The 26,182-nt window shown below is 47.5% G+C and overlaps 1 protein-coding gene across 1 annotated transcript in view; it reads right to left on the reverse strand.

Annotated features, from left to right (window-relative positions):
* LOC306931193 (centrosomal protein of 152 kDa-like) overlaps positions 1–26,182 on the reverse strand; it is an 88,674-nt gene that overhangs the window by 57,459 nt on the left and 5,033 nt on the right. The window contains exons 3-11 of the mRNA XM_079512432.1: positions 16,566–16,660; positions 14,340–14,391; positions 12,781–13,002; positions 11,640–11,787; positions 11,119–11,259; positions 9,172–9,311; positions 7,229–7,429; positions 2,417–2,564; positions 169–260 (exon numbers count right to left, since the gene is read on the reverse strand). Of these exons, the coding sequence (XP_079368558.1) occupies positions 169–260; positions 2,417–2,564; positions 7,229–7,429; positions 9,172–9,311; positions 11,119–11,259; positions 11,640–11,787; positions 12,781–13,002; positions 14,340–14,391; positions 16,566–16,660 (1,239 nt within the window). The remainder of the gene's footprint in view (positions 1–168; positions 261–2,416; positions 2,565–7,228; positions 7,430–9,171; positions 9,312–11,118; positions 11,260–11,639; positions 11,788–12,780; positions 13,003–14,339; positions 14,392–16,565; positions 16,661–26,182) is intronic.

Genomic DNA, 26,182 nt, shown 5'->3' on the forward strand with positions numbered 1-26,182 from the left:
TCTAGTTTTTAATCCGTCTTATTGGTGTGGGGAGGAGTCTCCACTTCCGCATTATTGCGTACTCATGATAGAGCTTCCGTTGCTCCAGACTGTATGACGGAAGCATTTTGAATATTGTGAGAGGCAACGCGAGATTGCATAACTCTACGGTAATGATTAAAAGTGCACCTGTAATGAGTGGGACATGTTCTCGCTCAGGGTCTTGGCTTTCTGTGCTTGTTGTAGTTTGGCCTGCATTTGATTCATCTCCTGGACAGAACCTAAACAGATCAAACACATTTGATTCATCTCCTGGACAGAACCTAAACAGATCAAACACATTTGATTCATCTCCTGGACAGAACCTAAACAGATCATTTGATTCATCTCCTGGACAGAACCTAAACAGATCATTTGATTCATCTCCTGGACAGAACCTAAACAGATCAAACACAACAACAGCAATGTTGAATTAACAGAACAACATCAATGCATCTGGTTCATCTTCTGAACTGAACCTGAACAGAACATCAAACAAACCACAACTAGTTCATAGTTGAGAGAACCTCAAACTAGTAGTTCAGAGAGAAATCCCAAAATGTCAGTCATATTTTACCAGCTGGTAACGCACGCAGGCACGCACGCAGGCAGGCACGCACGCACGCAGGCACGCACGCACGCAGGCACGCACGCACGCACGCACGCAGGCACGCAGGCACACACGCACGCACGCACGCACGCACGCACGCACGCAGGCACGCACGCAGGCACACACGCAGGCACACACGCACGCACGCAGGCACGCACGCACGCACGCACGCACGCACGCACGCACGCACGCACGCACGCAGGCACACAGTCAAGCGGTGTGTCTCCAGCGTTAGGAGGAAGTCAAGCGATGTGTCTCCAGCGTTAGGAGGAAGTCAAGCGATGTGTCTCCAGCATTAGGAGGAAGTCAAGCGATGTGTCTCCAGCATTAGGAGGAAGTCAAGCGATGTGTCTCCAGCGTTAGGAGGAAGTCAAGCGATGTGTCTCCAGCATTAGGAGGAAGTCAAGCGATGTGTCTCCAGCATTAGGAGGAAGTCAAGCGATGTGTCTCCAGCATTAGGAGGAAGTCAAGCGATGTGTCTCCAGCGTTAGGAGGAAGTCAAGCGATGTGTCTCCAGCATTAGGAGGAAGTCAAGCGATGTGTCTCCAGCATTAGGAGGAAGTCAAGCGATGTGTCTCCAGCATTAGGAGGAAGTGCGTCGCTGCCACTTAAGTGACAACTGACCAATCACAGCGCGTTTTTTTCCAGAACTTCAATCAATTCAAACCAAATGTGCTTTATTTGCACAAGAAAACAAACGTCCCCTGCCTCCGAGTGGACTACAGAACGTCCCCTGCCTCTGAGTGGCCTACAGAACGTCCCCTGCCTCTGAGTGGCCTACAGAACGTCCTCTTGAGTGGCCTATAGAACGTCCTCTGAGTGGCCTACAGAACGTCCCCTGCCTCTGAGTGGCCTACAGAACGTCCTCTTGAGTGGCCTACAGAACGTCCTCTGAGTGGCCTATAGAACGTCCTCTGAGTGGCCTACAGAACGTCCTCTGAGTGGCCTATAGAACGTCCTCTGAGTGGCCTACAGAACGTCCCCTGCCTCTGAGTGGCCTACAGAACGTCCTCTGAGTGGCCTACAGAACGTCCTCTGAGTGGCCTACAGAACGTCCTCTGAGTGGCCTATAGAACGTCCTCTGAGTGGCCTATAGAACGTCCTCTGAGTGGCCTACAGAACGTCCTCTGAGTGGCCTACAGAACGTCCTCTGAGTGGCCTACAGAACGTCCTCTGAGTGGCCTACAGAACGTCCTCTGAGTGGCCTACAGAACGTCCTCTGAGTGGCCTACAGAACGTCCTCTGAGTGGCCTACAGAACGTCCCCTGCCTCTGAGTGGCCTACAGAACGTCCCCTGCCTCTGAGTGGCCTACAGAACGTCCCCTGCCTCTGAGTGGCCTACAGAACGTCCTCTGAGTGGCCTACAGAACGTCCCCTGCCTCTGAGTGGCCTACAGAACGTCCCCTGCCTCTGAGTGGCCTACAGAACGTCCCCTGCCTCTGAGTGGCCTACAGAACGTCCTCTGCCTTGGACCATAGAGTATAAAGAAGGATAGAGACTGATCTGGCGCGAAGCCCCGCCCCCTCCGCTATTTATGTCAGTGGAAGTTGCTCAGTGGCGTTTTGAAGCACCCGGAAGGACCGTCTCAAAACGTCTACTTCCGCATTGGACCACCAAATTGTGGTGGTCCAATGCGGAAGTGCAACCGAGCGCTCAATGTTAAAGCCCAGCCGCATGTCATGGACGAATTATCAAATTATCGTCCATGACGGCATCGCGATTAATCAATTATTCGATTCATTGTGATGCCTCTGGCTCTCTGCAATGTGATTGGTTAATTAAAGTCACCTGACGTCAGCAGGGTGGCACACTGCCTCTGGCTCTCCTCCAGCCGTTGGTTGAGGGTGTTGATGACCTTTGACCTTTCCAGCTGCTCCTCTTCTCTCTGACGCTCCAACTGAACGACCTGTTGCCGTGACCTCTGGGTGACCTCCGTCTGAAATACAGGTTGAGCCAATTTGAATATATAGGACGATCATGTTTCTTTCTGACTAAAATGAAATGCCTAAAACAGAGTAGGGTTAGGGTCTCTGTCGGGTGCAAACCTCATATGTCAGCACGGGCAGGTGCCTCTGAGACCAGACTGATTACACCTCAAAATACATACATCGATAATATCTATTAAATCACATTACCCACACTGTACATCATTTGTGACCAGATTTGACTGAGAGCCTGCCATCGCGCAAATTCCAGCTTTTTTTCCCCTTTTTTTCAAAATGAGTTAATAGCACAGGCAGACTCTTCACATACTAGAGCATGTCTGAAATAAGTGTCTGAAATAGACATGTAATTATGAAATAAATGCTTAACCCATTTTGGGCGGGAACCCCTTTTGGTGTTAGCATTATGTTATGCTTTAGCTATTAACCACTGACATAGAAACATAGCTTTTTCAGAAAACTGTCAGGATGGCAGAAGGCACCACATCGGTTCAAGACCTTCAGATGATGTGGTTCATGAAGGCACCACATCGGTTCAAGACCTTCAGATGATGTGGGTCATGAAGGCACCACATCGGTCCAGATGATGTGGGTCATGAAGGCACCACATCGGTCCAGATGATGTGGGTCATGAAGGCACCACATCGGTCCAGATGATGTGGGTCATGAAGGCACCACATCGGTCCAGATGATGTGGGTCATGAAGGCACCACATCGGTCCAGATGATGTGGGTCATGAAGGCACCACATCGGTCCAGATGATGTGGGTCATGAAGGCACCACATCGGTCCAGATGATGTGGGTCATGAAGGCACCACATCGGTCCAGATGATGTGGGTCATGAAGGCACCACATCGGTCCAGATGATGTGGGTCATGAAGGCACCACATCGGTCCAGATGATGTGGGTCATGAAGGCACCACATCGGTCCAGATGATGTGGGTCATGAAGGCACCACATCGGTACAGATGATGTGGGTCATGAAGGCACCACATCGGTCCAGATGATGTGGGTCATGAAGGCACCACATCGGTCCAGATGATGTGGGTCATGAAGGCACCACATCGGTCCAGATGATGTGGGTCATGAAGGCACCACATCGGTCCAGATGATGTGGGTCATGAAGGCACCACATCGGTCCAGATGATGTGGGTCATGAAGGCACCACATCGGTCCAGATGATGTGGGTCATGAAGGCACCACATCGGTCCAGATGATGTGGGTCATGAAGGCACCACATCGGTCCAAGACCTTCAGCTCTCACTGGACCATGAGGATCAGCATCTCCAAATCTGAGGCCATGGTTCTCAGCAGGAAACCGATGCATTGTACATGCATTGTACAGACCAAGTAGGGAATGAGGCATTACCCCGGCCGAAGGAGTTTAAACATGTAGCAAGGTGTAATGTTAGAGTCCACAGAAGTGAACCTTTCAAGCCTGTTTTCTCAGAAATGGTGGGTCAAACTGAACAACCAACATGTCAATTTGAAGATATGATTCCCTGCTTTCATATGACGTGAAAAAAACGTAATTTCAAATAAATCCAATGGCAGTCCCTCAGTCAAATGTGGTCACATTTGGTGTTCATATATTTGAATAGCTCCGTTTGGAACCTCTATATCTACGCTGCTACGCTTTAGCTCCGAGATGAGATTCCGTGTCAGGATATCCCTGCACAGGTCCAAATGAGCTCTAGCTGGGTCGAGCCCGTCCACAAACAGTGGCAAAACAGTATCTAACAGTACTCTTTTCAAAAAAGTAAAGCTATCAGAACCGAGATACAGTTGATAAACTTAAGGCCGGCACGTCAAATTTTAAGTCTGGGGTAAAACAACCACTTACAAAGCGGTTTGTCGGCCAGTACCATGTTTTCCCACAATGCAATCTTACGGAAGCAGTACTGCACATGCGAACGGGGGGTTGACTGGACTACATTTTTATTTAACCCAGTTAGGCCTGACGTCGAAATAAAAAAAACGTTCGCCCTGAAAGAATATATATTCAAAGATTTGTGCCGCATTTTTACGATTTTTCAAAAATAGCAGACCTACAAGTTCATAGCGCACCACTCGGTGCGCTATGAACAAATTGCAGCATTTAACTCCCATTTCATCTTATATGGTTATAATGTGGTTATATTCATGTAGAAAAATAACTAAAGCTAGCAAAATAAATTAGAATAAAAAAAAATGCTCTACATTCATACTACATACATATTTCATTTGATTTTGGCTATATGAAATCTATAATAATTCTGCCAGTTTTAACTGTTAATAATGTTTTTATGACACATTACACAATACATACAAAATAAAAATGAATGCTACAAAACTAACCTGGAGATTAAGTAGAAGCAGATGATGTTAGATTTAGAAAATAGGGTTGCAAATATGTTTTGTTGCCCTGCAGTTGGCTTTGGCACTTCTTTTTTGGGGGGGTGGGGGGGGGGCATGTTAATGTGTGGTGGCACCGGACCACAACGCACAACATACACCAGTGTCGGCGTTTGTTACAGTACACAATGTGTGTTTCCCATTCAATCGGGTCTACTCTGTTTGTCATGCTCAAAAATGTTCGCCTGTCTTTCTGTCGGAGGCAGCGCCGTGTAGATGAGAGAGTTGCGACAACCCCGTTCACTGTTTATTCACGGAGCTTCATGAGTCACTGAACGGTATGTTGTCGTCGTCACTCTCTCTCTCTAAACGGCTCTGGTCTCCAGGCTGCGCTCCGCTCAGCGCTCGTCTCTGAGCAAGATGGCGGCGCCCGTCAGACTTTGTTGTTGTTAACTAGTGGTTCTACAACGAGTCCTACGTGGATTTTATTGTTCATAACGTAGGATGAGGTCGCATGCGGCCATGCAAAATGATCGTGTCCGTAGATTATTTGTTTTACCGCATTTTTTTTCCCGCGATTTATTTTCTCACGTGGATTATTATTACTGTACGCTGAGTACAGTAGTGCATCCCGTGGACGCAGAGGTTTTTTTGAAGTGCGGCCCAAAACTATAAAGTGCGTTTTGGGACGCAAAACGCACCCTATTTACATCACTGCCTTATTTAAGCAGTTGTTTGACGCCGGACTAAAAATGTACTGGCATTACGTTTATCAACTGTATCTCGGTTCCGATACCTTTACTTTTTGAAAAGAGTACTTTTTGATACCGTTTCAACAAAAGACGAGATGTCCGCGTCTTGGCACAGGTGGGTTTAAGCGCTATATACGAGATATCTCGACATTGGCATATATACTGTATTGTGACAACACCTTGGCATCATGATAATTACCCGTTTCTACAGACAGGTGGGATCAACACCTTGGCATCATGATAATTACCCGTTTCTACAGACAGGTGGCATCAACACCTTGGCATCTTGATAATTACCTGTTCCTACAGACAGGTGGCATCAACACCTTGGCATCATGATAATTACCTGTTTCTACAGACAGGTGGCATCAACACCTTGGCATCATGATAATTACCTGTTTCTACAGACAGGTGGCATCAACACCTTGGCATCTTGATAATTACCTGTTTCTACAGACAGGTGGCATCAACACCTTGGCATCATGATAATTACCTGTTCCTACAGACAGGTGGCATCAACACCTTGGCATCTTGATAATTACCTGTTCCTACAGACAGGTGGCATCAACACCTTGGCATCTTGATAATTACCTGTTCCTACAGACAGGTGGCATCAACACCTTGGCATCTTGATAATTACCTGTTTCTACAGACAGGTGGCATCAACACCTTGGCATCTTGATAATTACCTGTTTCTACAGACAGGTGGCATCAACACCTTGGCATCTTGATAATTACCTGTTCCTACAGACAGGTGGCATCAACACCTTGGCATCATGATAATTACCTGTTTCTACAGACAGGTGGCATCAACACCTTGGCATCATGATAATTACCTGTTCCTACAGACAGGTGGCATCAACACCTTGGCATCATGATAATTACCTGTTTCTACAGACAGGTGGCATCAACACCTTGGCATCATGATAATTACCTGTTCCTACAGACAGGTGGCATCAACACCTTGGCATCTTGATAATTACCTGTTCCTACAGACAGGTGGCATCAACACCTTGGCATCATGATAATTACCTGTTCCTACAGACAGGTGGCATCAACACCTTGGCATCTTGATAATTACCTGTTCCTACAGACAGGTGGCATCAACACCTTGGCATCATGATAATTACCTGTTCCTACAGACAGGTGGCATCAACACCTTGGCATCTTGATAATTACCTGTTCCTACAGACAGGTGGCATCAACACCTTGGCATCATGATAATTACCTGTTTCTACAGACAGGTGGCATCAACACCTTGGCATCTTGATAATTACCTGTTCCTACAGACAGGTGGTATCAACACCTTGGCATCATGATAATTACCTGTTTCTACAGACAGGTGGCATCAACACCTTGGCATCTTGATAATTACCTGTTTCTACAGACAGGTGGCATCAACACCTTGGCATCATGATTATTACCTGTTTCTACAGACAGGTGGTATCAACACCTTGGCATCTTGATAATTACATGTTTCTACAGACAGGTGGCATCAACACCTTGGCATCATGATTATTACCTGTTTCTACAGACAGGTGGTATCAACACCTTGGCATCATGACAATTACCTGTTCGTTCAGAGCCTCGGAGGTGGCATCGAGCCTCTGGCTCAGTGCCAACACCTTGGCCTCGTGCTGCTCATTCATGGCCACCAGGTGGCGCTCGTGTTGCTGGCGGGTTCGAGACAACGTTTCCGAACGACACAGATCTGAGATCTGTAGCTTCATGCTGTCCATGGAGGCCTCGGCTGCCTGGAGCTGATGGAGGTTCTACGCACACACACACGCACACACGCACGCACACACACACACACACGCACACACACACGCACGCACACACACGGAACATTTTTACTTTGATTCAATGTGGGTTTGCTCATGGTCTCCCCAAGGGCTCTCTGTATCTCACTATAGAGAAACAACAGCATCAGGACATGGTACACATTACAGCGACATTCAAAATCTGTAATGGCAGTTTTAGAATGCCAATTATACTATTTAAATATATAAGTTCTCCCATTCAGTCAAATTGAATGGGCCACCACAACTACGCATTTGGACTGACCGACAGCTGTCACCCGACAGCTGAATCAGTTTCCAAGCCAGGCAGTTAAGGTGTATCCCTTGTGGCCAATGACGTAATGGACGTAATCGATTGATTCCCAATAATCGGGAGCTTATTGTCGCAAAATTTAGCATTTTTTTGCTAATTTGGCTAACGGCCGATGTAATCTTCCTAAAACCGGCCGAAAATCCGCGTGTGCACGGTCGATCACACACGCGCGTGATCGCGCATGCATCGCTGCGTAAAATGCGATGTTTTGGGCTTGATTAGAGCTTAATTTGACTTAGTTATGAAAAATACGATGATAGCTTAGCATTCCGGACATCTTTCATTGTGGCACACTAGCAAAGCTACTGCCGGATATTTTGATCCTAACCGGATGTGGTCATCGTTCACTCGCTCCTTTTGGTCAGAATCGGCACAATGGTGACGTTACCGCCACCATCAGGACTGATTGTCCCAATACTATAGTCTTGCCCCGTCAGAATGAGATATAGTGTGTATATCGCGGATTTTTCTATTGGCATTAAAATGACAAATTAAACATTTGAAAAATGCTGGCTGAAGGCACAATCCACTGTTAATTAGGCTTGGCCACAAGAGGGTTAAGGTGTATATCTCTATTTGGTAATATTATTGATTTCATTACGTCCATTACGTCATTGGCCATAAACCAGTGTTAACTTCCTCTCCCAAACAACCACTAACGACAGCTGTCAATCTGACAGCTGTAGTTCCCATGCCCACTAGACCACTGCCCACTAGACCACTGACCACTAGACCACTAGACCACTGACCACTAGACCACTAGACCACTGCCCACTAGACCACTAGACCACTGCCCACAAAGGTGTCACTAATAGTGTGTTGTTCTCGCAATAGAACAGATTAGAATAAGTATGTTTGTTTCCTGCTCATTTAACTCCGACCATGAAAGGAGATGAGTGAATGACCACCTGTTATTATCTGCCTATGTCCTGTTGTATTTGAATAAACACCTGTCACTGACTGTCGATTTGGGCGGGTGTGTTTGGGAAATAAAGGGGAGGTAAATGAGGAACTGGGGAGGATGGACGGAGTGATGCTACCACTTTGACTGTACTGAGATGATCTGACAACAATGAATAAAGATGCCTGACTCCTTGACGCTGTGTCGTGCCTCCAACTCTGTCTGCTGATCACAAATAATGAGACCATAATCCTCCCTTAACAAATCCCAGCCAGGTTGTGCTTATAACCACGCCCTGCTTATGTGACCAACACGGAGGTGCCTCTCGCCCTGAGACTGTGACACAGGACCGCCATCTCACGCGAACTTGAGCATGGGGATGATGGACTATGAATGCCGACATCACAACCACCGTTTTGGTGAAGAGGTGACCGCCGGAAAGGTGGCCAGTGGCCACCTCTTCCCCTACAGCAGGAGTATGAATAGGCCTTAACTAACCTGAGTCTCTCTGTCAGTCAGACTCTGGACCTTCTGCTCCAGACTGTGGACGGTGTTCTTCAGTTGAACTTCTCTGTCTTTGGACTCTTCAACCATTCTGCTGGATTCCGTCAGGCTCACCGCCACACCCTCCTTCTCATCTGAGGTCAAGTGTGTTTGTAGACAACAGAACAGAATAGATCGACAATGTATGGATTAAATTAATGTTGGATTTTACTCTCTGACAGAATTATGTTTGCTTTACACAGAAAACCATTGACTATTCAGTGGTTAATATTGGACCATTACAGCCGAAGATCGGGTCCATTACAAACCCGGTTCAGCATTTATCGAGACCAGAGCATCAATAAACTTTTGGCTTCATTGTCGAGCCTGTTATCATGGACCGCTCGCTATATAATAAGCAGCAGGCGCGTAGCGTGGATTAAATGATTGACGGGGCGCATCTCCAGCCGTAGGTGTGAACGGTTTTGCCGACATGCGAATTTAAAACAAAGTCGGCTTTCTGTAGTTTGCTACTAAGAGAAATTTGCATGCACAAGGGCTGCCATGTGTCACGGTAACTTGCGGCGTAGAAGTATGGTGGAACGGGTGGAAAAGTTTGGTTACATTTTAAAATACAAGAGGGGAGCTAAATGCAATAATGTAGCACAGTTGTTAACTTAATTAGTAGGCTACATGCACGAAAGGGAACATTTCGACAATGCATAGGCATCTGTCAATAATGCATTGTATTAAACCCAAAATGCGATACCTTTGCATGTCTGCACCGAGTCGAAACACGGGAGCCGTCAGCTGCTGCAGCGAAACAACAATCCTCTTCCACCCAAGCCTTGCTACCCTGCAAGACGGACTCCGTTGCCATCATTTATAATCCAATTCATAACGTTTGGGAGACTCAAAACTCCCTTCCAAAGTTATAATAATAATTCGACTTCTCAGTCTATCGTTGCCGAAAAGGCAGATCTACAAGCTCACAACGCGGTGCAACCAGACGCAGTGTGAGCTTGTAGAATGGCTATTTTTTGGTGAGTGACACCGTCGTACGATGACGTATACATTACGTGTTTAAAGTGACGGTACACAATTAACTCTGTTAGAAAAGTACTGTATTTCAAGACCCTAGTAAAATGTAGTGCAAGGGATGTTTTGGTTGGTTAAAATAAAAATAACTCTCACAACTGGCCAATAAAAAGGTTCAGGCTCGATAAGCCTGATCGATAAGGTGATCGTTATCAATAAAACCTAAACGAGCTCCATCCCTAATTACAGCTCTACTGAACTAACCTCTGACGATGGCTAGCTGGTGTTGGAGACTCTACTGAACTAACCTCTGACGATGGCCAGCTGGTGTTGGAGACTCTACTGAACTAACCTCTGACGATGGCTAGCTGGTGTTGGAGACTCTACTGAACTAACCTCTGACGATGGCTAGCTGGTGTTGGAGACTCTACTGAACTAACCTCTGACGATGGCTAGCTGGTGTTGGAGACTCTACTGAACTAACCTCTGACGATGGCTAGCTGGTGTTGGAGACTCTATTGAACTAACCTCTGACGATGGCCAGCTGGTGTTGGAGACTCTACTGAACTAACCTCTGACGATGGCCAGCTGGTGTTGGAGACTCTACTGAACTAACCTCTGACGATGGCTAGCTGGTGTTGGAGACTCTACTGAACTAACCTCTGACGATGGCCAGCTGGTGTTGGAGACTCTACTGAACTAACCTCTGACGATGGCCAGCTGGTGTTGGAGACTCTACTGAACTAACCTCTGACGATGGCCAGCTGGTGTTGGAGACTCTACTGAACTAACCTCTGACGATGGCCAGCTGGTGTTGGAGACTCTACTGAACTAACCTCTGACGATGGCCAGCTGGTGTTGGAGACTCTATTGAACTAACCTCTGACGATGGCCAGCTGGTGTTGGAGACTCTACTGAACTAACCTCTGACGATGGCCAGCTGGTGTTGGAGACTCCTGGCGTTCCTCTGTGAATCCTCCAGCCTCTTCTCCAGGTCTTCCATCTGTCTCTGCTGGGCTTTGTGTAAGACCTGGAGCTGGAGCACCTGCTGGCTGTCGGCACCGTCTGGAAAAAAACCCACACAACAATAAAGCAGCTATAAGATGGGGTCAAGCCCCCCAAAAAAAGCTATACGCAATATACACAATGAGCTATATAAATATGGATTGTGTGTAACCAGTCAGACTTCATTTGCATGTATAGAAATGCGACAAGACACCCTAAAACCTGCTGAGGTCTTCATGAGACCCTAAAACCTGAGGTCTTTATGAGACCCTAAAACCTGAGGTCTTTATTTCATTCTAAATCATGAGGTCTTTATTTAACCCTAGTTCCACCGCTCACTTCAAACAGGTGTGTTTTTTTTTTAAACAAACTGTTTTAACTCAAATCTTTGTTGAATGGAATGAATGAATGAATGAATGAATGTTGTGATAAACACTGACTCTGTGTTGAATGTAGAAAGTGTCTCTGCAGGTGGTCCATCTCTGAGCCCTCTGGAGGAAGAGGAGGATGAGGAAGGGTGTTCTGAGGCTTGTAGTTGATGTGGTAGAGGTCTGAGGTCTTCTGGTCTGCCTCAGGACCCTCTGCACTCTGAGACAAACACAAGTAGACACAACATTTAGATTTTTTTATCCCACCATTTTGTAAGCCATTTTTGTTCACCCAGTGCCAATTGCCTAAGATGTTAATCCTGGGCGCTACTCTCCCTCTGCCAACCTGGGGAGAGCCCAGCACTGAGCTCATGCTTCCTTCAATGCATGAGGAGTCCAAGCCGCTTCTTAGCACCTGAGGGGGGGGGGGGGGGGGGGGGTTGCTACGTCCCCGGTAGGACGTAGCACATGGAAGGAACACGTTATTCCAATACAGGACGTCGATGTTTGGAGCTCAATAAAGCATCTTCGACGCCTCGCGGTTACCATATAGACTAGTATGCGCGTGACATCATCATCAAACCCGGAAGTTATGCAGGAATGCCTACTGAGTGGCAAAAAACTACTTTCTGGCCTCGACAGCCCATACATCCAAACATTAAAGTCTATATCTGATTGCATTAAACAACATTAAACGATGTTAAACTCACTTTGCCTGTTGCTTTGCCACTCGATGTGCCATTCACTTTAAGCATGCGCATACCCTCTATTGTCCTCTCTCTATGCATGCGCATACCCTCTATTGTCCTCTCTCTATGCATGCGCATACCCTCTATTGTCCTCTCTCTATGCATGCGCATACCCTCTATTGTCCTCTCTCTATGCATGCGCATACCCTCTATTGTCCTCTCTCTATGCATGCGCATACCCTCTATTGTCCTCTCTCTATGCATGCGCATACCCTCTATTGTCCTCTCTCTATGCATGCGCATACCCTCTATTGTCCTCTCTCTATGCATGCGCATACCCTCTATTGTCCTCTCTCTATGCATGCGCATACCCTCTATTAGCACTTCTAGCAGCAGCGAAGGAGCCCTCGGGTGGCCACGAACACGGCGGATTGCGACTTCCGGTCACTTTATGCATGATGCGCATCCGTTAAGTCAATACTCACATTGGCATGGTTTCTGTTGTCCGTTAAGTCAATACTCACATTGGCATGGTTTCTGTGTTGTCCGTCTGCCTCGGTGCCAGGTGGGTATCCCAGCTCTGTGCTCGGGTCGTTGGCATCATCTGTGCCCACGCTGATGTAAGAATACCCTCCTTGGCTGTACTGGCCGTCCCCAGACTGATGCTCCCAGGGCTGGGGGGCCCCATGGGGACCCCCTGGGACACTGCTGGTGGTCTGAACCGAAAACTGACCACGGTGATCAGTCTACAAAAAGAAGAGATGGATTCAAAATGAACCCTAGAACACTACATTTTGTCACGCCATCACTAAACGTGGGTATATTTTTTTACCCAATGCAAAATATGTTGAAGTACAGCAATACATGGCAAATTTAGGGGGGGGGCATCATAGGGGGGCAAAATGGGTGAAAATGTGGGTACAGTATATTGTTAACAGGAGTCTCCCCATCTCTCCAGTAAACAAAATAAATACATTTTCAGGTAGGACACCAATGTCATCCAATCCAGAGACAGGACCCATTTAACAGTCGTTTAATCTCTTAGAAATCCATGCACGAGTTATCTCTCTTGATTGGCTGAAGTCGGTATCCCGACGTGATGATATATTTATGGTTCGTTAAAGCTGGAGAGATGGGAGACCCTGAACAATAATTCAGGTGCTGTCGGTGCTGTCGGGGGCACTCGCTGATCAGCCTGCGTCGGGGCACCAGTGATCAGCCTGCGTCGGGGCACCAGTGATCAGCCTGCGTCGGGGCACCAGTGATCAGCCTGCGTCGGGGCACCAGTGATCAGCCTGCGTCGGGGCACCAGTGATCAGCCTGCGTCGGGGCACCAGTGATCAGCCTGCGTCGGGGCACCAGTGATCAGCCTGCGTCGGGGCACCAGTGATCAGCCTGCGTCAGGGCACCAGTGATCAGCCTGCGTCAGGGCACCAGTGATCAGCCTGCGTCGGGGCACCAGTGATCAGCCTGCGTCAGGGCACCAGTGATCAGCCTGCGTCAGGGCACCAGTGATCAGCCTGCGTCGGGGCACCAGTGATCAGCCTGCGTCGGGGCACCAGTAGCCTCGGAAACCCAGACGTTTTTATTTCCAGGGAGAAAAGAAAAGTCTGGGTCCGAGTCCACTTCAATTCGGCATAGAGTAGCGCAAACGTTGATCACTCTCTGCTGATTTCTGATCGTCTGCACCTTTGTTAAATTGACGCACACACGCACACCCCTACACACACACACTCCTCCTCTCCCTCTCTGTCGCTCGAATTAATTAGTCTCATGTCCAGCAGCTGTGCACAGTTTCTGCCGGCGGATCCTGCCGGGAGCTGCCTATGGGAGCTGCCTATGGGAGCTGCCTATGCCATAGAAAGCATAGGTGAGTTCCAGGCTAGGGCACCAGTGACATCTAGTCACGCTACTGTATGGATATGAAGAATCAACTGACTGAGAGAAAACGCTAATGTTACTGCTGCTGATTAAGTTACATTTTCACTAGAAAACAGACAAATATGAGTGACTGACTGTCTTAAACGATACAGAGCCTGCACCTCCTCCCCGACAATATCTCACAGAGACAGTTTTACATTACCTCTTCATGATGAGCAGACCACTGCATCTGTTGAGTCCACGCAGGCTGAGGTCTGTGAGATCAGAGAAACACTATTAGAACAACACACTGAGGTCTGTGAGCTCAGAGAAACACTATTAGAACAACACACTGAGGTCTGTGAGATCAGAGAAACACTATTAGAACAACACACTGAGGTCTGTGAGCTCAGAGAAACACTATTAGAACAACACACTGAGGTCTGTGAGATCAGATAAACACTATTAGAACAACACACACTGAGGTCTGTGAGCTCAGAGAAACACTATTAGAACAACACACACTGAGGTCTGTGAGATCAGATAAACACACACTGAGGTCTGTGAGATCAGATAAACACACACCGAGGTCTGTGAGATCAGATAAACACACACTGAGGTCTGTGAGCTCAGAGAAACACTATTAGAACAACACACACTGAGGTCTGTGAGATCAGATAAACACACACTGAGGTCTGTGAGATCAGAACAACACACACCGAGGTCTGTGAGATCAGATAAACACACACTGAGGTCTGTGAGATCAGATAAACACACACTGAGGTCTGTGAGATCAGAACAACACACACTGAGGTCTGTGAGATCAGATAAACACACACCGAGGTCTGTGAGATCAGATAAACACACACCGAGGTCTGTGAGATCAGATAAACACACACCGAGGTCTGTGAGATCAGATAAACACACACCGAGGTCTGTGCAGGGCTCCAGGCAAAGCTTTCTCACCAACATCCCGGAACCGTCCCAAAATACAATGTGAACACTGAACAGTCCCAAAGTAAATATAAATACATGAAATGAAACTTCCTACAGCTGGAAATGAGAAAATATTGCTGTATGCGAATCATTTTAATATCAATTAACACTTAATTGCCCGGGGTTATTTAATCCATTACATTATAGCGCCCATTCGATGTATAAACACGGACCCCTTTTACCGACGGACCGGATGTTGTTGTGAATGTGTGTGTAGCAGCTAACAATAGCCACACCACTCTAGAGTCAATCGACAACAACGGGAGGTAAGAATAAATTTATCGCGACTAGCGACTGGACCGCGGAGCGCCGTCTAACACAGGATCTGGACCGCGGAGCGCCGTCTAACACAGGATCTGGACCGCGGAGGGCCGTCTAACACAGGATCTGGACCGCGGAGCGCCGTCTAACACAGGATCTGGACCGCGGAGGGCCGTCTAACACAGGATCTGGACCGCGGAGCGCCGTCTAACACAGGATCTGGACCGCGGAGCGCCGTCTAACACAGGATCTGGACCGCGGAGGGCCGTCTAACACAGGATCTTTTTTCATAATTAGACGGGATGATTTAGATCGAGAGTAATGTTTTAAGATTTTCGTTTTCATCAGCTAAACAGGGGAGGGAGTTTTTCGATGACGTCTCACTCTTACGCGTCATCGAGGACTGCCCAACAGGCGCTTCTAGGCTGTGGAGCCATGCGATCCGTTCTCATATCAATAAACTTTGTCTTTTGGACAATACTTCATCCTGGGCGTCGGGCGTTACTAATAGAAAGGACAAAGAACTTCGTCCTGGGCGATGGGAGTGTTAAGATGTGCAGAGGTTTGCGGAGCGAGGATGTCCGCGCTACCTGTCACGTCTCAAATTGTCATTGACTCAGTGGACATTAGCTTTACATTTACTCAACTGATCTACGTAACTATTAAATCAATTGTGATTTTAAAGCTCCACTTTTAGGTGATAAGGTGACTTTTAGGTGATAAGGTGACTAGGCTGTGGAGCCATGCGATCCACTTTTAGGTGATAAGGTGACGGGTACAGGCTTTAGTTCTATTGGTCCGACCGTTGTTCTGTTCCCGCACTAATGCTGTCGGAATTACCATCGGATCCCGAAGGGGACCACCACCATTACACCTTTAATTGTCACACAAATTATGTTTTTTGGATTAAACATTGAAACATATGAACGAAGAATACATTTATGTTTGCCTGACAATCGAAAAATGCACAGGGCAGATACAGTATGACAAATAACTGAAATATACAAAGAAAGGAAAGTAATCCAATAGCAATCTAAGGAGGTAATCTGATTACCTGTTGTGGTGGGAGGGGTAATCTGATTACCTGCTGTGGGAGGAGTAATCTAATTACCTGCTGTGGGAGGGGTAATCTCATTACCTGCTGTGGGAGGAGTAATCTGATTACCTCCTGTGGGAGGAGTAATCTAATTACCTTTGGTGGGAGGAGTAATCTTCGGGTTCGGGGGAGGAACATTCTCGGCTGTCCTCCAGCATGTCATCAGGAAGGTCCGTGAGCAGCTTGTGTAGCTGATTATTAACACATGATAAACACATGGTCATGTTAGGCTTCACTCACACCTTCGCATCTAGCATACAACATTGTTGGATGCTAGATGTAAACAAAAGGGTTTGTTTACATCTTGCCCCAATGCATTTCCAATGGAAGTCACATGGTTTGACACAACATTTTTGTTGTGCGGCTTTCGGCTGTGTTTCGACTGCCCCCCCACCCCCTCATAAAAACACAAATGTTGTGTCAAACCATGTGACTTCCATTGGAAATGCATTGCGAGCTTGCATCAGTAAACAAGTCTCATGCATCAGCTATACAACGATCTGTTGTGACCGTGTGAGCCAGGCCTTAGGGTTAATGTCAGGGTCCGTGGGCAGCTTGTGTAGCTGATTATTAACACGTGATAAACACATGGACATGTTAGGGTTAATGTCAGGGTCCGTGGGCAGCGTGTGTAGCTGATTATTAGCACGTGATAAACACATGGACATGTTAGGGTTAATGTCAGGGTCCGTGGGCAGCTTGTGTAGCTGATTATTAACACGTGATAAACACATGGACATGTTAGGGTTAATGTCAGGGTCCGTGGGCAGCGTGTGTAGCCGATTATTAGCACGTGATAAACACATGGCCATGTTAGGGTTAATGTCAGGGTCTGACATAATAAACACATGGCCATGTTAGGGTTAATGTCAGGGTCTGACATAATAAACACATGGTCATGAGTCACCAACAGCAACCAAACGTATTATACAATAATAACCAAAGGAGAATCCTTCTAGCGTCGCTTCTCCCTTTACCCATTTAGGCCTGACGTCGAAATAAAAGAAAACGTTCACTCTGAAAGAATATATTTTCAAAGATTTGTGCCTCATTTTCACAATATTTCCAAAATAGCAGACCTACAAGCTCGTAGCGCGCCACTCGGTGGCGCGCTATGAGCTTGTAGATCTGCTATTTTTCAATAGCTAAAGTATAACATAATTGCTTAGTTAAAACACCAAAAGGGGTTCCCGGTTAAACAGGTGATGACACCCCTTCTTTCCTTCCAATGTGAAAAGAGTGGGATATATTCCTCAGCCTAGTAGGAACGTCTGTGAAAGATTTCACGTAAATTGCACGCTGCGTTCATGATTTGAGGCTTTTTTGTTCAAAACGGGCCAATCCTGTAAACTTTGAAAGCCAATGTTAGCCAATCGGGATGGAATATGAAATATCGGACAGATATGTGTTGAGCACATGCCACCTCCTGGTGGCGCTATAACAGGTCGTTCTGGAAATTTTGGGGCAGAGGTTCATCGTTGGCATCTAGGGAGTGTATGCGCAAAGTTTGGCATCGACCGGGTTAACGGTGCCGGAGATTAGCTGTACACAGATGGACGGATGGACAGACGGACACACGGACGGACACACACACACACACACACGGACAGAGTGCAAAACATACTCTCTCCCCATGCCTTCGGCCTGGTGGAGACAATAAAACATACTCTCTCCCCATGCCTTCGGCCTGGCCTTCGTGGCAGCGGTGGCCGAACGGATAGCGGCGCGGTCTTGATACCGGAAGGTTCCTAGTTCGAATCAGCCGTCCGACACGTTAAAATTACCACCGCTGAAGTGCCCTTGAACAAGGCATTGAACCACTACGATGAAATGTGTTCTATGAGCAGGGCCTGGCTGGAAACAAGTTCTTGAGCTTAGCCCAGATACCCTGGGTAAATATAGATTTCATTTCATTTCATTTCATTTCATTTGGTGGAGACAATAAAACATACTCTCTCCCCATGCCTTCGGCCTGGTGGAGACAATAAAACATACTCTCTCCCCATGCCTTCGACCTGGTGGAGACAATAAAACATACTCTCTCCCCATGCCTTCGGCCTGGTGGAGACAATAAAACATACTCTCTCCCCATGCCTTCGGCCTGGTGGAGACAATAAAACATACTCTCTCCCCATGCCTTCGGCCTGGTGGAGACAATAAAACATACTCTCTCCCCATGCCTTCGACCTGGTGGAGACAATAAAACATACTCTCTCCCCATGCCTTCGGCCTGGTGGAGACAATAAAACATACTCTCTCCCCATGCCTTCGGCCTGGTGGAGACAATAAAACATACTCTATCCCCATGCCTTCGGCCTGGTGGAGACAATAAAACATACTCTCTCCCCATGCCTTCGGCCTGGTGGAGACAATAAAACATACTCTCTCCCCATGCCTTCGACCTGGTGGAGACAATAAAACATACTCTCTCCCCATGCCTTCGGCCTGGTGGAGACAATAAAACATACTCTCTCCCCATGCCTTCGGCCTGGTGGAGACAATAAAACATACTCTATCCCCATGCCTTCGGCCTGGTGGAGACAATAAAACATACTCTCTCCCCATGCCTTCGGCCTGGTGGAGACAATAAAACATACTCTCTCCCCAAGCTTTCGGCCTGGTGGAGACAATAAAAGATACTCTCTCCCCATGCCTTCGGCCTGGTGTTGACAACAATCATTTACTTCCATAGGCGCTACAGTGGAACGACCTCCAAACCAGCGGAACCACCTCCAAAACAGTGTCAACCAATGGGAGGTCTTTTAGACCAGGGGTTCTCAACCTGTGGGTCGCGACCCCTCAGGGGGGTCGCCAAAATAATTTGGGGGGTCCCCAAATTATTTTCAAAAAAAATAAATAATAATATATATATATATATTTTTTTGTTGTTGCAACTGAATGGCCGGAAAGTGGAAATGAAGAGTTTACATATAGTACACATAGTACATGCATACACCTTCCCTAATGATTATATCTGGTTTCAGTATTTATTTATGGTGTATTGTAGCAGTCAATTTATATTGGGGGTCGGGAGGGGGCGGGGCGGGGGTCCCGAGACATTGCCAAAGCATTTCTGGGGGTCCCCGGCCAAAAACCTTGAGAACCCCTGTTTTAGACAGCAGACAAACACATGACTATTAGAAAAGGTTCCACTATAGAGGGTAATTGTCTCCACAATTACACACTTTCTCTATAGTCATGTGTTCAAGCCGGATCTGTCCGATATTTCATATTACATCCTAATTGGCTAACATTGGTTTTCAAAGTTTACAGGATTGGCCCGTTTTGAACAAAAAGCCTCAAATCATGAACGCAGCGTGCTATTTATGTGAAATCTTTCACAGACTTTCCTACTAGACTGAGGAATATATCCCACCCTTTTCACATTGGCCTGTTAACAGGTGGATTTTTGCAAAACACATTTTTGGAACAAAATGCCTCAAATCATCCAATTGCCATCCAAGGCGTAAGAAGAAAAAAAACCTGACCTGTCCTGGTGGAGACCTGTGCCCCGAGGTTATAGCGCCACCAGGAGGCCACAACCTGACCTGTCCTGGTGGAGACCTGTGCCCCGCCCCAGAGGGGCACTTTATCTAGTTTTAAGTCTATGGACTTTCTTACATAATCCTCGAATTGCTGTTTTCTTCTTTTTTTTTTTAAATAAATCAAATCAAAATCAAAACTCATTTTGACTTTGACTTAAAACTTATGTTTTTGGTTTTTATAATTTCTTTTATGAAAAAAAGAGAATCGTGTGAGAATCGGGATCTCAATTCTCAAGAGATTCACATTTTGAGCAAGAATCGAGCAGCACTAAAAGACGGTCACATATTTCGGCAGGTCACCAATTTCCCCGTAACAACACCGCCATGCTGGAGTGATCGAGTGTGAGTGTGGCTGAGATTTGGGGTATTGGAATGTGTGTGTGCTCCGCTCAGCTCACCTGTCTCACTTCTTCTCCCCCCCACTCTTTTCTGAGAACATTAATTTTCCTCAATGTCTAACACAAAAATATACAGTTTGCTGATATACAGAAAGAATACAAAAAGGCATATTATATTCCTCAATCAAATTAATTTAAATGAAATGAAACGTGTCTTGTCTTCAGTGTCTTGTCTGTCACATCACATGCAAAAGCAGAGATGTTTCTGTGGCTATCAAGGGTGGGGGGGCTTTTTTTTTTTACTGGCCCACATGTGCATTCCTCGCACTCGCAGAAGTGCTGCAAGAATTGGCCAAAAAAACACCACATGGATTAGACTAATTTGAACCCATCGAACGTCGAATCTATATCATTTTAATATAAAATATTGTAGCCCAGTATGCAGTAAAACGTACTTATTTTATCTTTTAGTCTTATTTTTGTAATGGTTCAGTATATACATGTATATATTTTTTCTAAAACATTTTATCCCACGATTCTTCAACCCATTTTTTGTATTATTTAATGTAATCCTGGGTGCTATACACTTCCTCTGCCAACCTGGGGAGGGCAGCGAAAATGGGTTGTATGCCGCAAACCATATTTTTTATAGTCGATCATTCTTTTATTTATTTTTATATTCGAATATTCCTTCAAATATGGAATATTCAGCATTACATTCACAGAAAACCGCCCAATGATAGAACCGCAGAATTTTCGATGAAATTGTTGACTGTTAAGTTCAATCTTTAATTAATTAACGATTAACCATTAACATCCCTACCCTCACAAAAAACATGCGGTAATCATGGTCTCTAAACTGCCTCCCCCTGGCCAGCCGGGGCTCCTGATGGAGGGGAAAGGAACTGGTTGGAATAACGTGTTCCTTCCACGCGCTACGTCCAACCAGGGAAACTCCCCCCTGTCAGGTGTAAAGGAGCGACTTGGACACTCAGGCATTCAGGAAGCATGAGTTCAAGTCCGTTGCTCTCCCCAGGTTGGCGGAGGGTGTCTAGAGCCCAGGATCACATTAGATAATTGGCACAGGGGTGAAAAATGGGTTACAAAATCGTGGGATAAAAATTATAAAAAAAACATCCCTACCTACTCTGTATCAAAACACATTGAACAACAAGCTGACTTACTTCACACAAGGAGCGCTGAATATTCCTGACATCCTTTAACGTCTCCATGACGTAAACACAGTCCACACACACACACAGCCAGACTACAACCTCGTTGTGTGAGAACACACACACACACAGCCAGACTACAACCTCGTTGTGTGAGAACTATGTAAAACTGCTGCTGTTAAAACATTCCATTGTTCAGACAGAACGCAGAAGGTGAAATAAGGCTGTTAACTGGAGCAGAAAAACTGACCAAACATGTTTCCACTTGGCTGCCTGTATGTATGCTAATGCTACGTTGCTATAACACATGCTTGTTTCCAGGCTGGCATGTCTTTGCCAGGCAGCTCCTATCCACTGACTGAACAGTAGCAGAATCATATTTATCCACAATGACAGATTGTGTGAAAAATGGAAAAAAAAAACGGAGCAGGACCAGTTTGAGCGTGACTCACACAGAGCAGGGCCAGTTTCAGCGTGACACACCCGTTACAGGACCTGAACCTGAACCAATGACAGGCAGCGAAACAGACAGGTTGCCTCAAGATCCCCCAGAACAAAGTTACTAATGTTGCTCTATGTTGACCTCTATGGGGACCTACCTCTATGGGAACCTACCTCTATGGGGACCTACCTCTATGGGGACCTCTATGGGGACCTACCTCTATGGGGACCTCTATGGGGACCTCTATGGGGACCTACCTCTATGGGGACCTACCTCTATGGGGACCTACCTCTATGGGGACCTACCTCTATGTTGACCTCTATGGGGACCTACCTCTATGGGGACCTACCTCTATGGGGACCTCTATGGGGACCTACCTCTATGGGGACCTACCTCTATGGGGACCTCTATGGGGACCTACCTCTATGGGGACCTACCTCTATGGGGACCTACCTCTATGGGGACCTACCTCTATGGGGACCTCTATGGGGACCTACCTCTATGGGGACCTACCTCTATGGGGACCTACCTCTATGGGGACCTACCTCTATGGGGACCTCTATGGGGACCTACCTCTATGGGGACCTACCTCTATGGGGACCTACCTCTATGGGGACCTACCTCTATGGGGACCTCTATGGGGACCTACCTCTATGGGGACCTACCTCTATGGGGACCTACCTCTATGGGGACCTACCTCTATGGGGACCTACCTCTATGGGGACCTCTATGGGGACCTACCTCTATGGGGACCTACCTCTATGGGGACCTACCTCTATGGGGACCTCTATGGGGACCTACCTCTATGGGGACCTACCTCTATGGGGACCTACCTCTATGGGGACCTACCTCTATGGGGACCTACCTCTATGGGGACCTCTATGGGGACCTACCTCTATGGGGACCTCTATGGGGACCTACCTCTATGGGGACCTACCTCTATGGGGACCTCTATGGGGACCTACCTCTATGGGGACCTCTATGGGGACCTACCTCTATGGGGACCTCTATGGGGACCTCTATGGGGACCTACCTCTATGGGGACCTCTATGGGGACCTACCTCTATGGGGACCTACCTCTATGGGGACCTCTATGGGGACCTACCTCTATGGGGACCTCTATGGGGACCTACCTCTATGGGGACCTACCTCTATGGGGACCTCTATGGGGACCTACCTCTATGGGGACCTCTATGGGGACCTACCTCTATGGGGACCTACCTCTATGGGGACCTACCTCTATGGGGACCTCTATGGGGACCTACCTCTATGGGGACCTCTATGGGGACCTACCTCTATGGGGACCTACCTCTATGGGGACCTCTATGGGGACCTACCTCTATGGGGACCTACCTCTATGGGGACCTACCTCTATGGGGACCTACCTCTATGGGGACCTACCTCTATGGGGACCTACCTCTATGGGGACCTCTATGGGGACCTCTATGGGGACCTACCTCTATGGGGACCTCTATGGGGACCTACCTCTATGGGGACCTACCTCTATGGGGACCTACCTCTATGGGGACCTACCTCTATGGGGACCTCTATGGGGACCTACCTCTATGGGAACCTACCTCTATGGGGACCTACCTCTATGGGGACCTACCTCTATGGGGACCTCTATGGGGACCTACCTCTATGGGGACCTACCTCTATGGGGACCTACCTCTATGGGGACCTACCTCTATGGGGACCTCTATGGGGACCTACCTCTATGGGGACCTCTATGGGGACCTCTATGGGGACCTCTCTCTATGGGGACCTACCTCTATGGGGACCTCTCTCTATGGGGACCTCTCTCTATGGGGACCTCTCTCTATGGGGACCTCTCTCTATGGGGACCTCTATGGGGACCTACCTCTATGGGGACCTACCTCTATGGGGACCTCTATGGGGACCTACCTCTATGGGGACCTACCTCTATGGGGACCTACCTCTATGGGGACCTACCTCTATGGGGACCTCTATGGGGACCTACCTCTATGGGGACCTACCTCTATGGGGACCTACCTCTATGGGGACCTCTATGGGGACCTCCCTCTATGGGGACCTACCTCTATGGGGACCTACCTCTATGGGGACCTCTATGGGGACCTACCTCTATGGGGACCTACCTCTATGGGGACCTCTATGGGGACCTACCTCTATGGGGACCTCTATGGGGACCTACCTCTATGGGGACCTCTATGGGGACCTACCTCTATGGGGACCTACCTCTATGGGGACCTACCTCTATGGGGACCTACCTCTATGGGGACCTACCTCTATGGGGACCTCTATGGGGACCTACCTCTATGGGGACCTACCTCTATGGGGACCTACCACGGGTCACAGACAAATCTCAGGGTCACAAAGAAGACCTGCTTAAAGTCCAGAGGCGACCAAGCCTTTTCTGTTGTAGCCCCCAAATTATGGAACGCGCTCCCCTCCCACGTCAAACTGGCCCCTTCCATCGAGACCTTTAAATCTCGCCTAAAGACCCACCTCTATACCTTGGCCTTTAACCCCGCTTGAGTTCCTTCGGTCCTTGTATATGTTTTGTCTCTCTGTGATGCTGTTGCTTTTCTGTGTCGTGTCTCAGTTGTTTTCACTGTTTGTACTTTGTATTCTCGCTGTAGTTGTTCTGTGTGGTAGCTATAGTGTATTTGTTTTTATTTGCTCCTGTACAGCACTTTGTAAACCCTGAGTTGGGTTGGATTGAAAGTCAGAGAGAGAAGGATGGGGCTAGCAGGGCACTGCGTCAGCCGCCAGGCACCCAGAAGGATGGGGCTAGCAGGGCACTGCGTCAGCCGCCAGGCACCCAGAGAGAGAAGGATGGGGCTAGCAGGGCACTGCGTCAGCCGCCAGGCACCCAGAACCCAGAGAGAGAAGGATGGGGCTAGCAGGGCACTGCGTCAGCCGCCAGGCACCCAGAACCCAGAGAGAGAAGGATGGGGCTAGCAGGGCACTGCGTCAGAAGGATGGGGCTAGCAGGGCACTGCGTCAGCCGCCAGGCACCCAGAGAGAGAAGGATGGGGCTAGCAGGGCACTGCGTCAGCCGCCAGGCACCCAGAACCCAAAATGTGATGATGACCTCTTCACATTTGTGATGAGGGGCCGGGCTATGGCTGTTTTTAACTAGCCCAAGGATTGGTTTTCGTGCAAATTATGCTTGCAATGCATTCAGAATCATGAAAACCCCCTAGTTTGACACGTCACATGCTACTTAAAGCATAATGAAATCTTGCTTTATATACAGTAGGTTGTCAGAATGGTATGGTCACATATTACTGGCGATAACTGGCATTAAGCTACTGAATTGGACTTCCAAAATGAAACGTATGGTGATGGAGAGACGTGGCCCCCCTTCCAAAATGAAACGTATGGTGATGGAGAGACTTGACCCCCCTTCCAAAATGAAACGTATGGTGATGGAGAGACGTGGCCCCCCTTCCAAAATGAAACGTATGGAGATGGAGAGACTTGGCCCCCCTTCCAAAATGAAACGTATGGTGATGGAGAGACTTGGCCCCCCTTCCAAAATGAAACATATGGTGATGGAGAGACTTGGCCCCCCTTCCAAAATGAAACGTATGGAGATGGAGAGACTTGGCCCCCCTTCCAAAATGAAACGTATGGTGATGGAGAGACTTGGCCCCCCTTCCAAAATGAAACGTATGGTGATGGAGAGACTTGGCCCCCCTTCCAAAATGAAACGTATGGTGATGGAGAGACTTGGCCCCCCTTCCAAAATGAAACGTATGGTGATGGAGAGACTTGGCCCCCCTTCCAAAATGAAACGTATGGTGATGGAGAGACTTGGCCCCCCTTCCAAAATGAAACGTATGGTGATGGAGAGACTTGGCCCCCCTTCCAAAATGAAACGTATGGTGATGGAGAGCATGTGGAAAACATTTGGCGCTTTTGTCAGCCGTGTCCACATTGTTTTTCTAATCTCCCTATAGCTATATGGGCTTGCTTAATCCTAATGTTGTTTAACCCATTTAGACCTGAAAACGATTCTACAAAATGTCTTCTAAATCCTGACAGTTTTCTTGAAAACCCCATGTTTCTATGTCAGTTGTTCTCAAACATTTTCATGTAAAGGACCCCCAGAATTATATGCATTTGGCTGCCGACCCCCATCTGAAAATATGTTGTTCCAGGGACCTCCCCTCCCAGATTTAAGTTAAAAATGTTCGCTCTGAAAGAATATATACATCAAAGATCGGTG

Source organism: Electrona antarctica (genome assembly GCF_951216825.1).
Source record: "Electrona antarctica genome assembly, chromosome: 10".
NCBI lineage: Eukaryota > Metazoa > Chordata > Actinopteri > Myctophiformes > Myctophidae > Electrona > Electrona antarctica.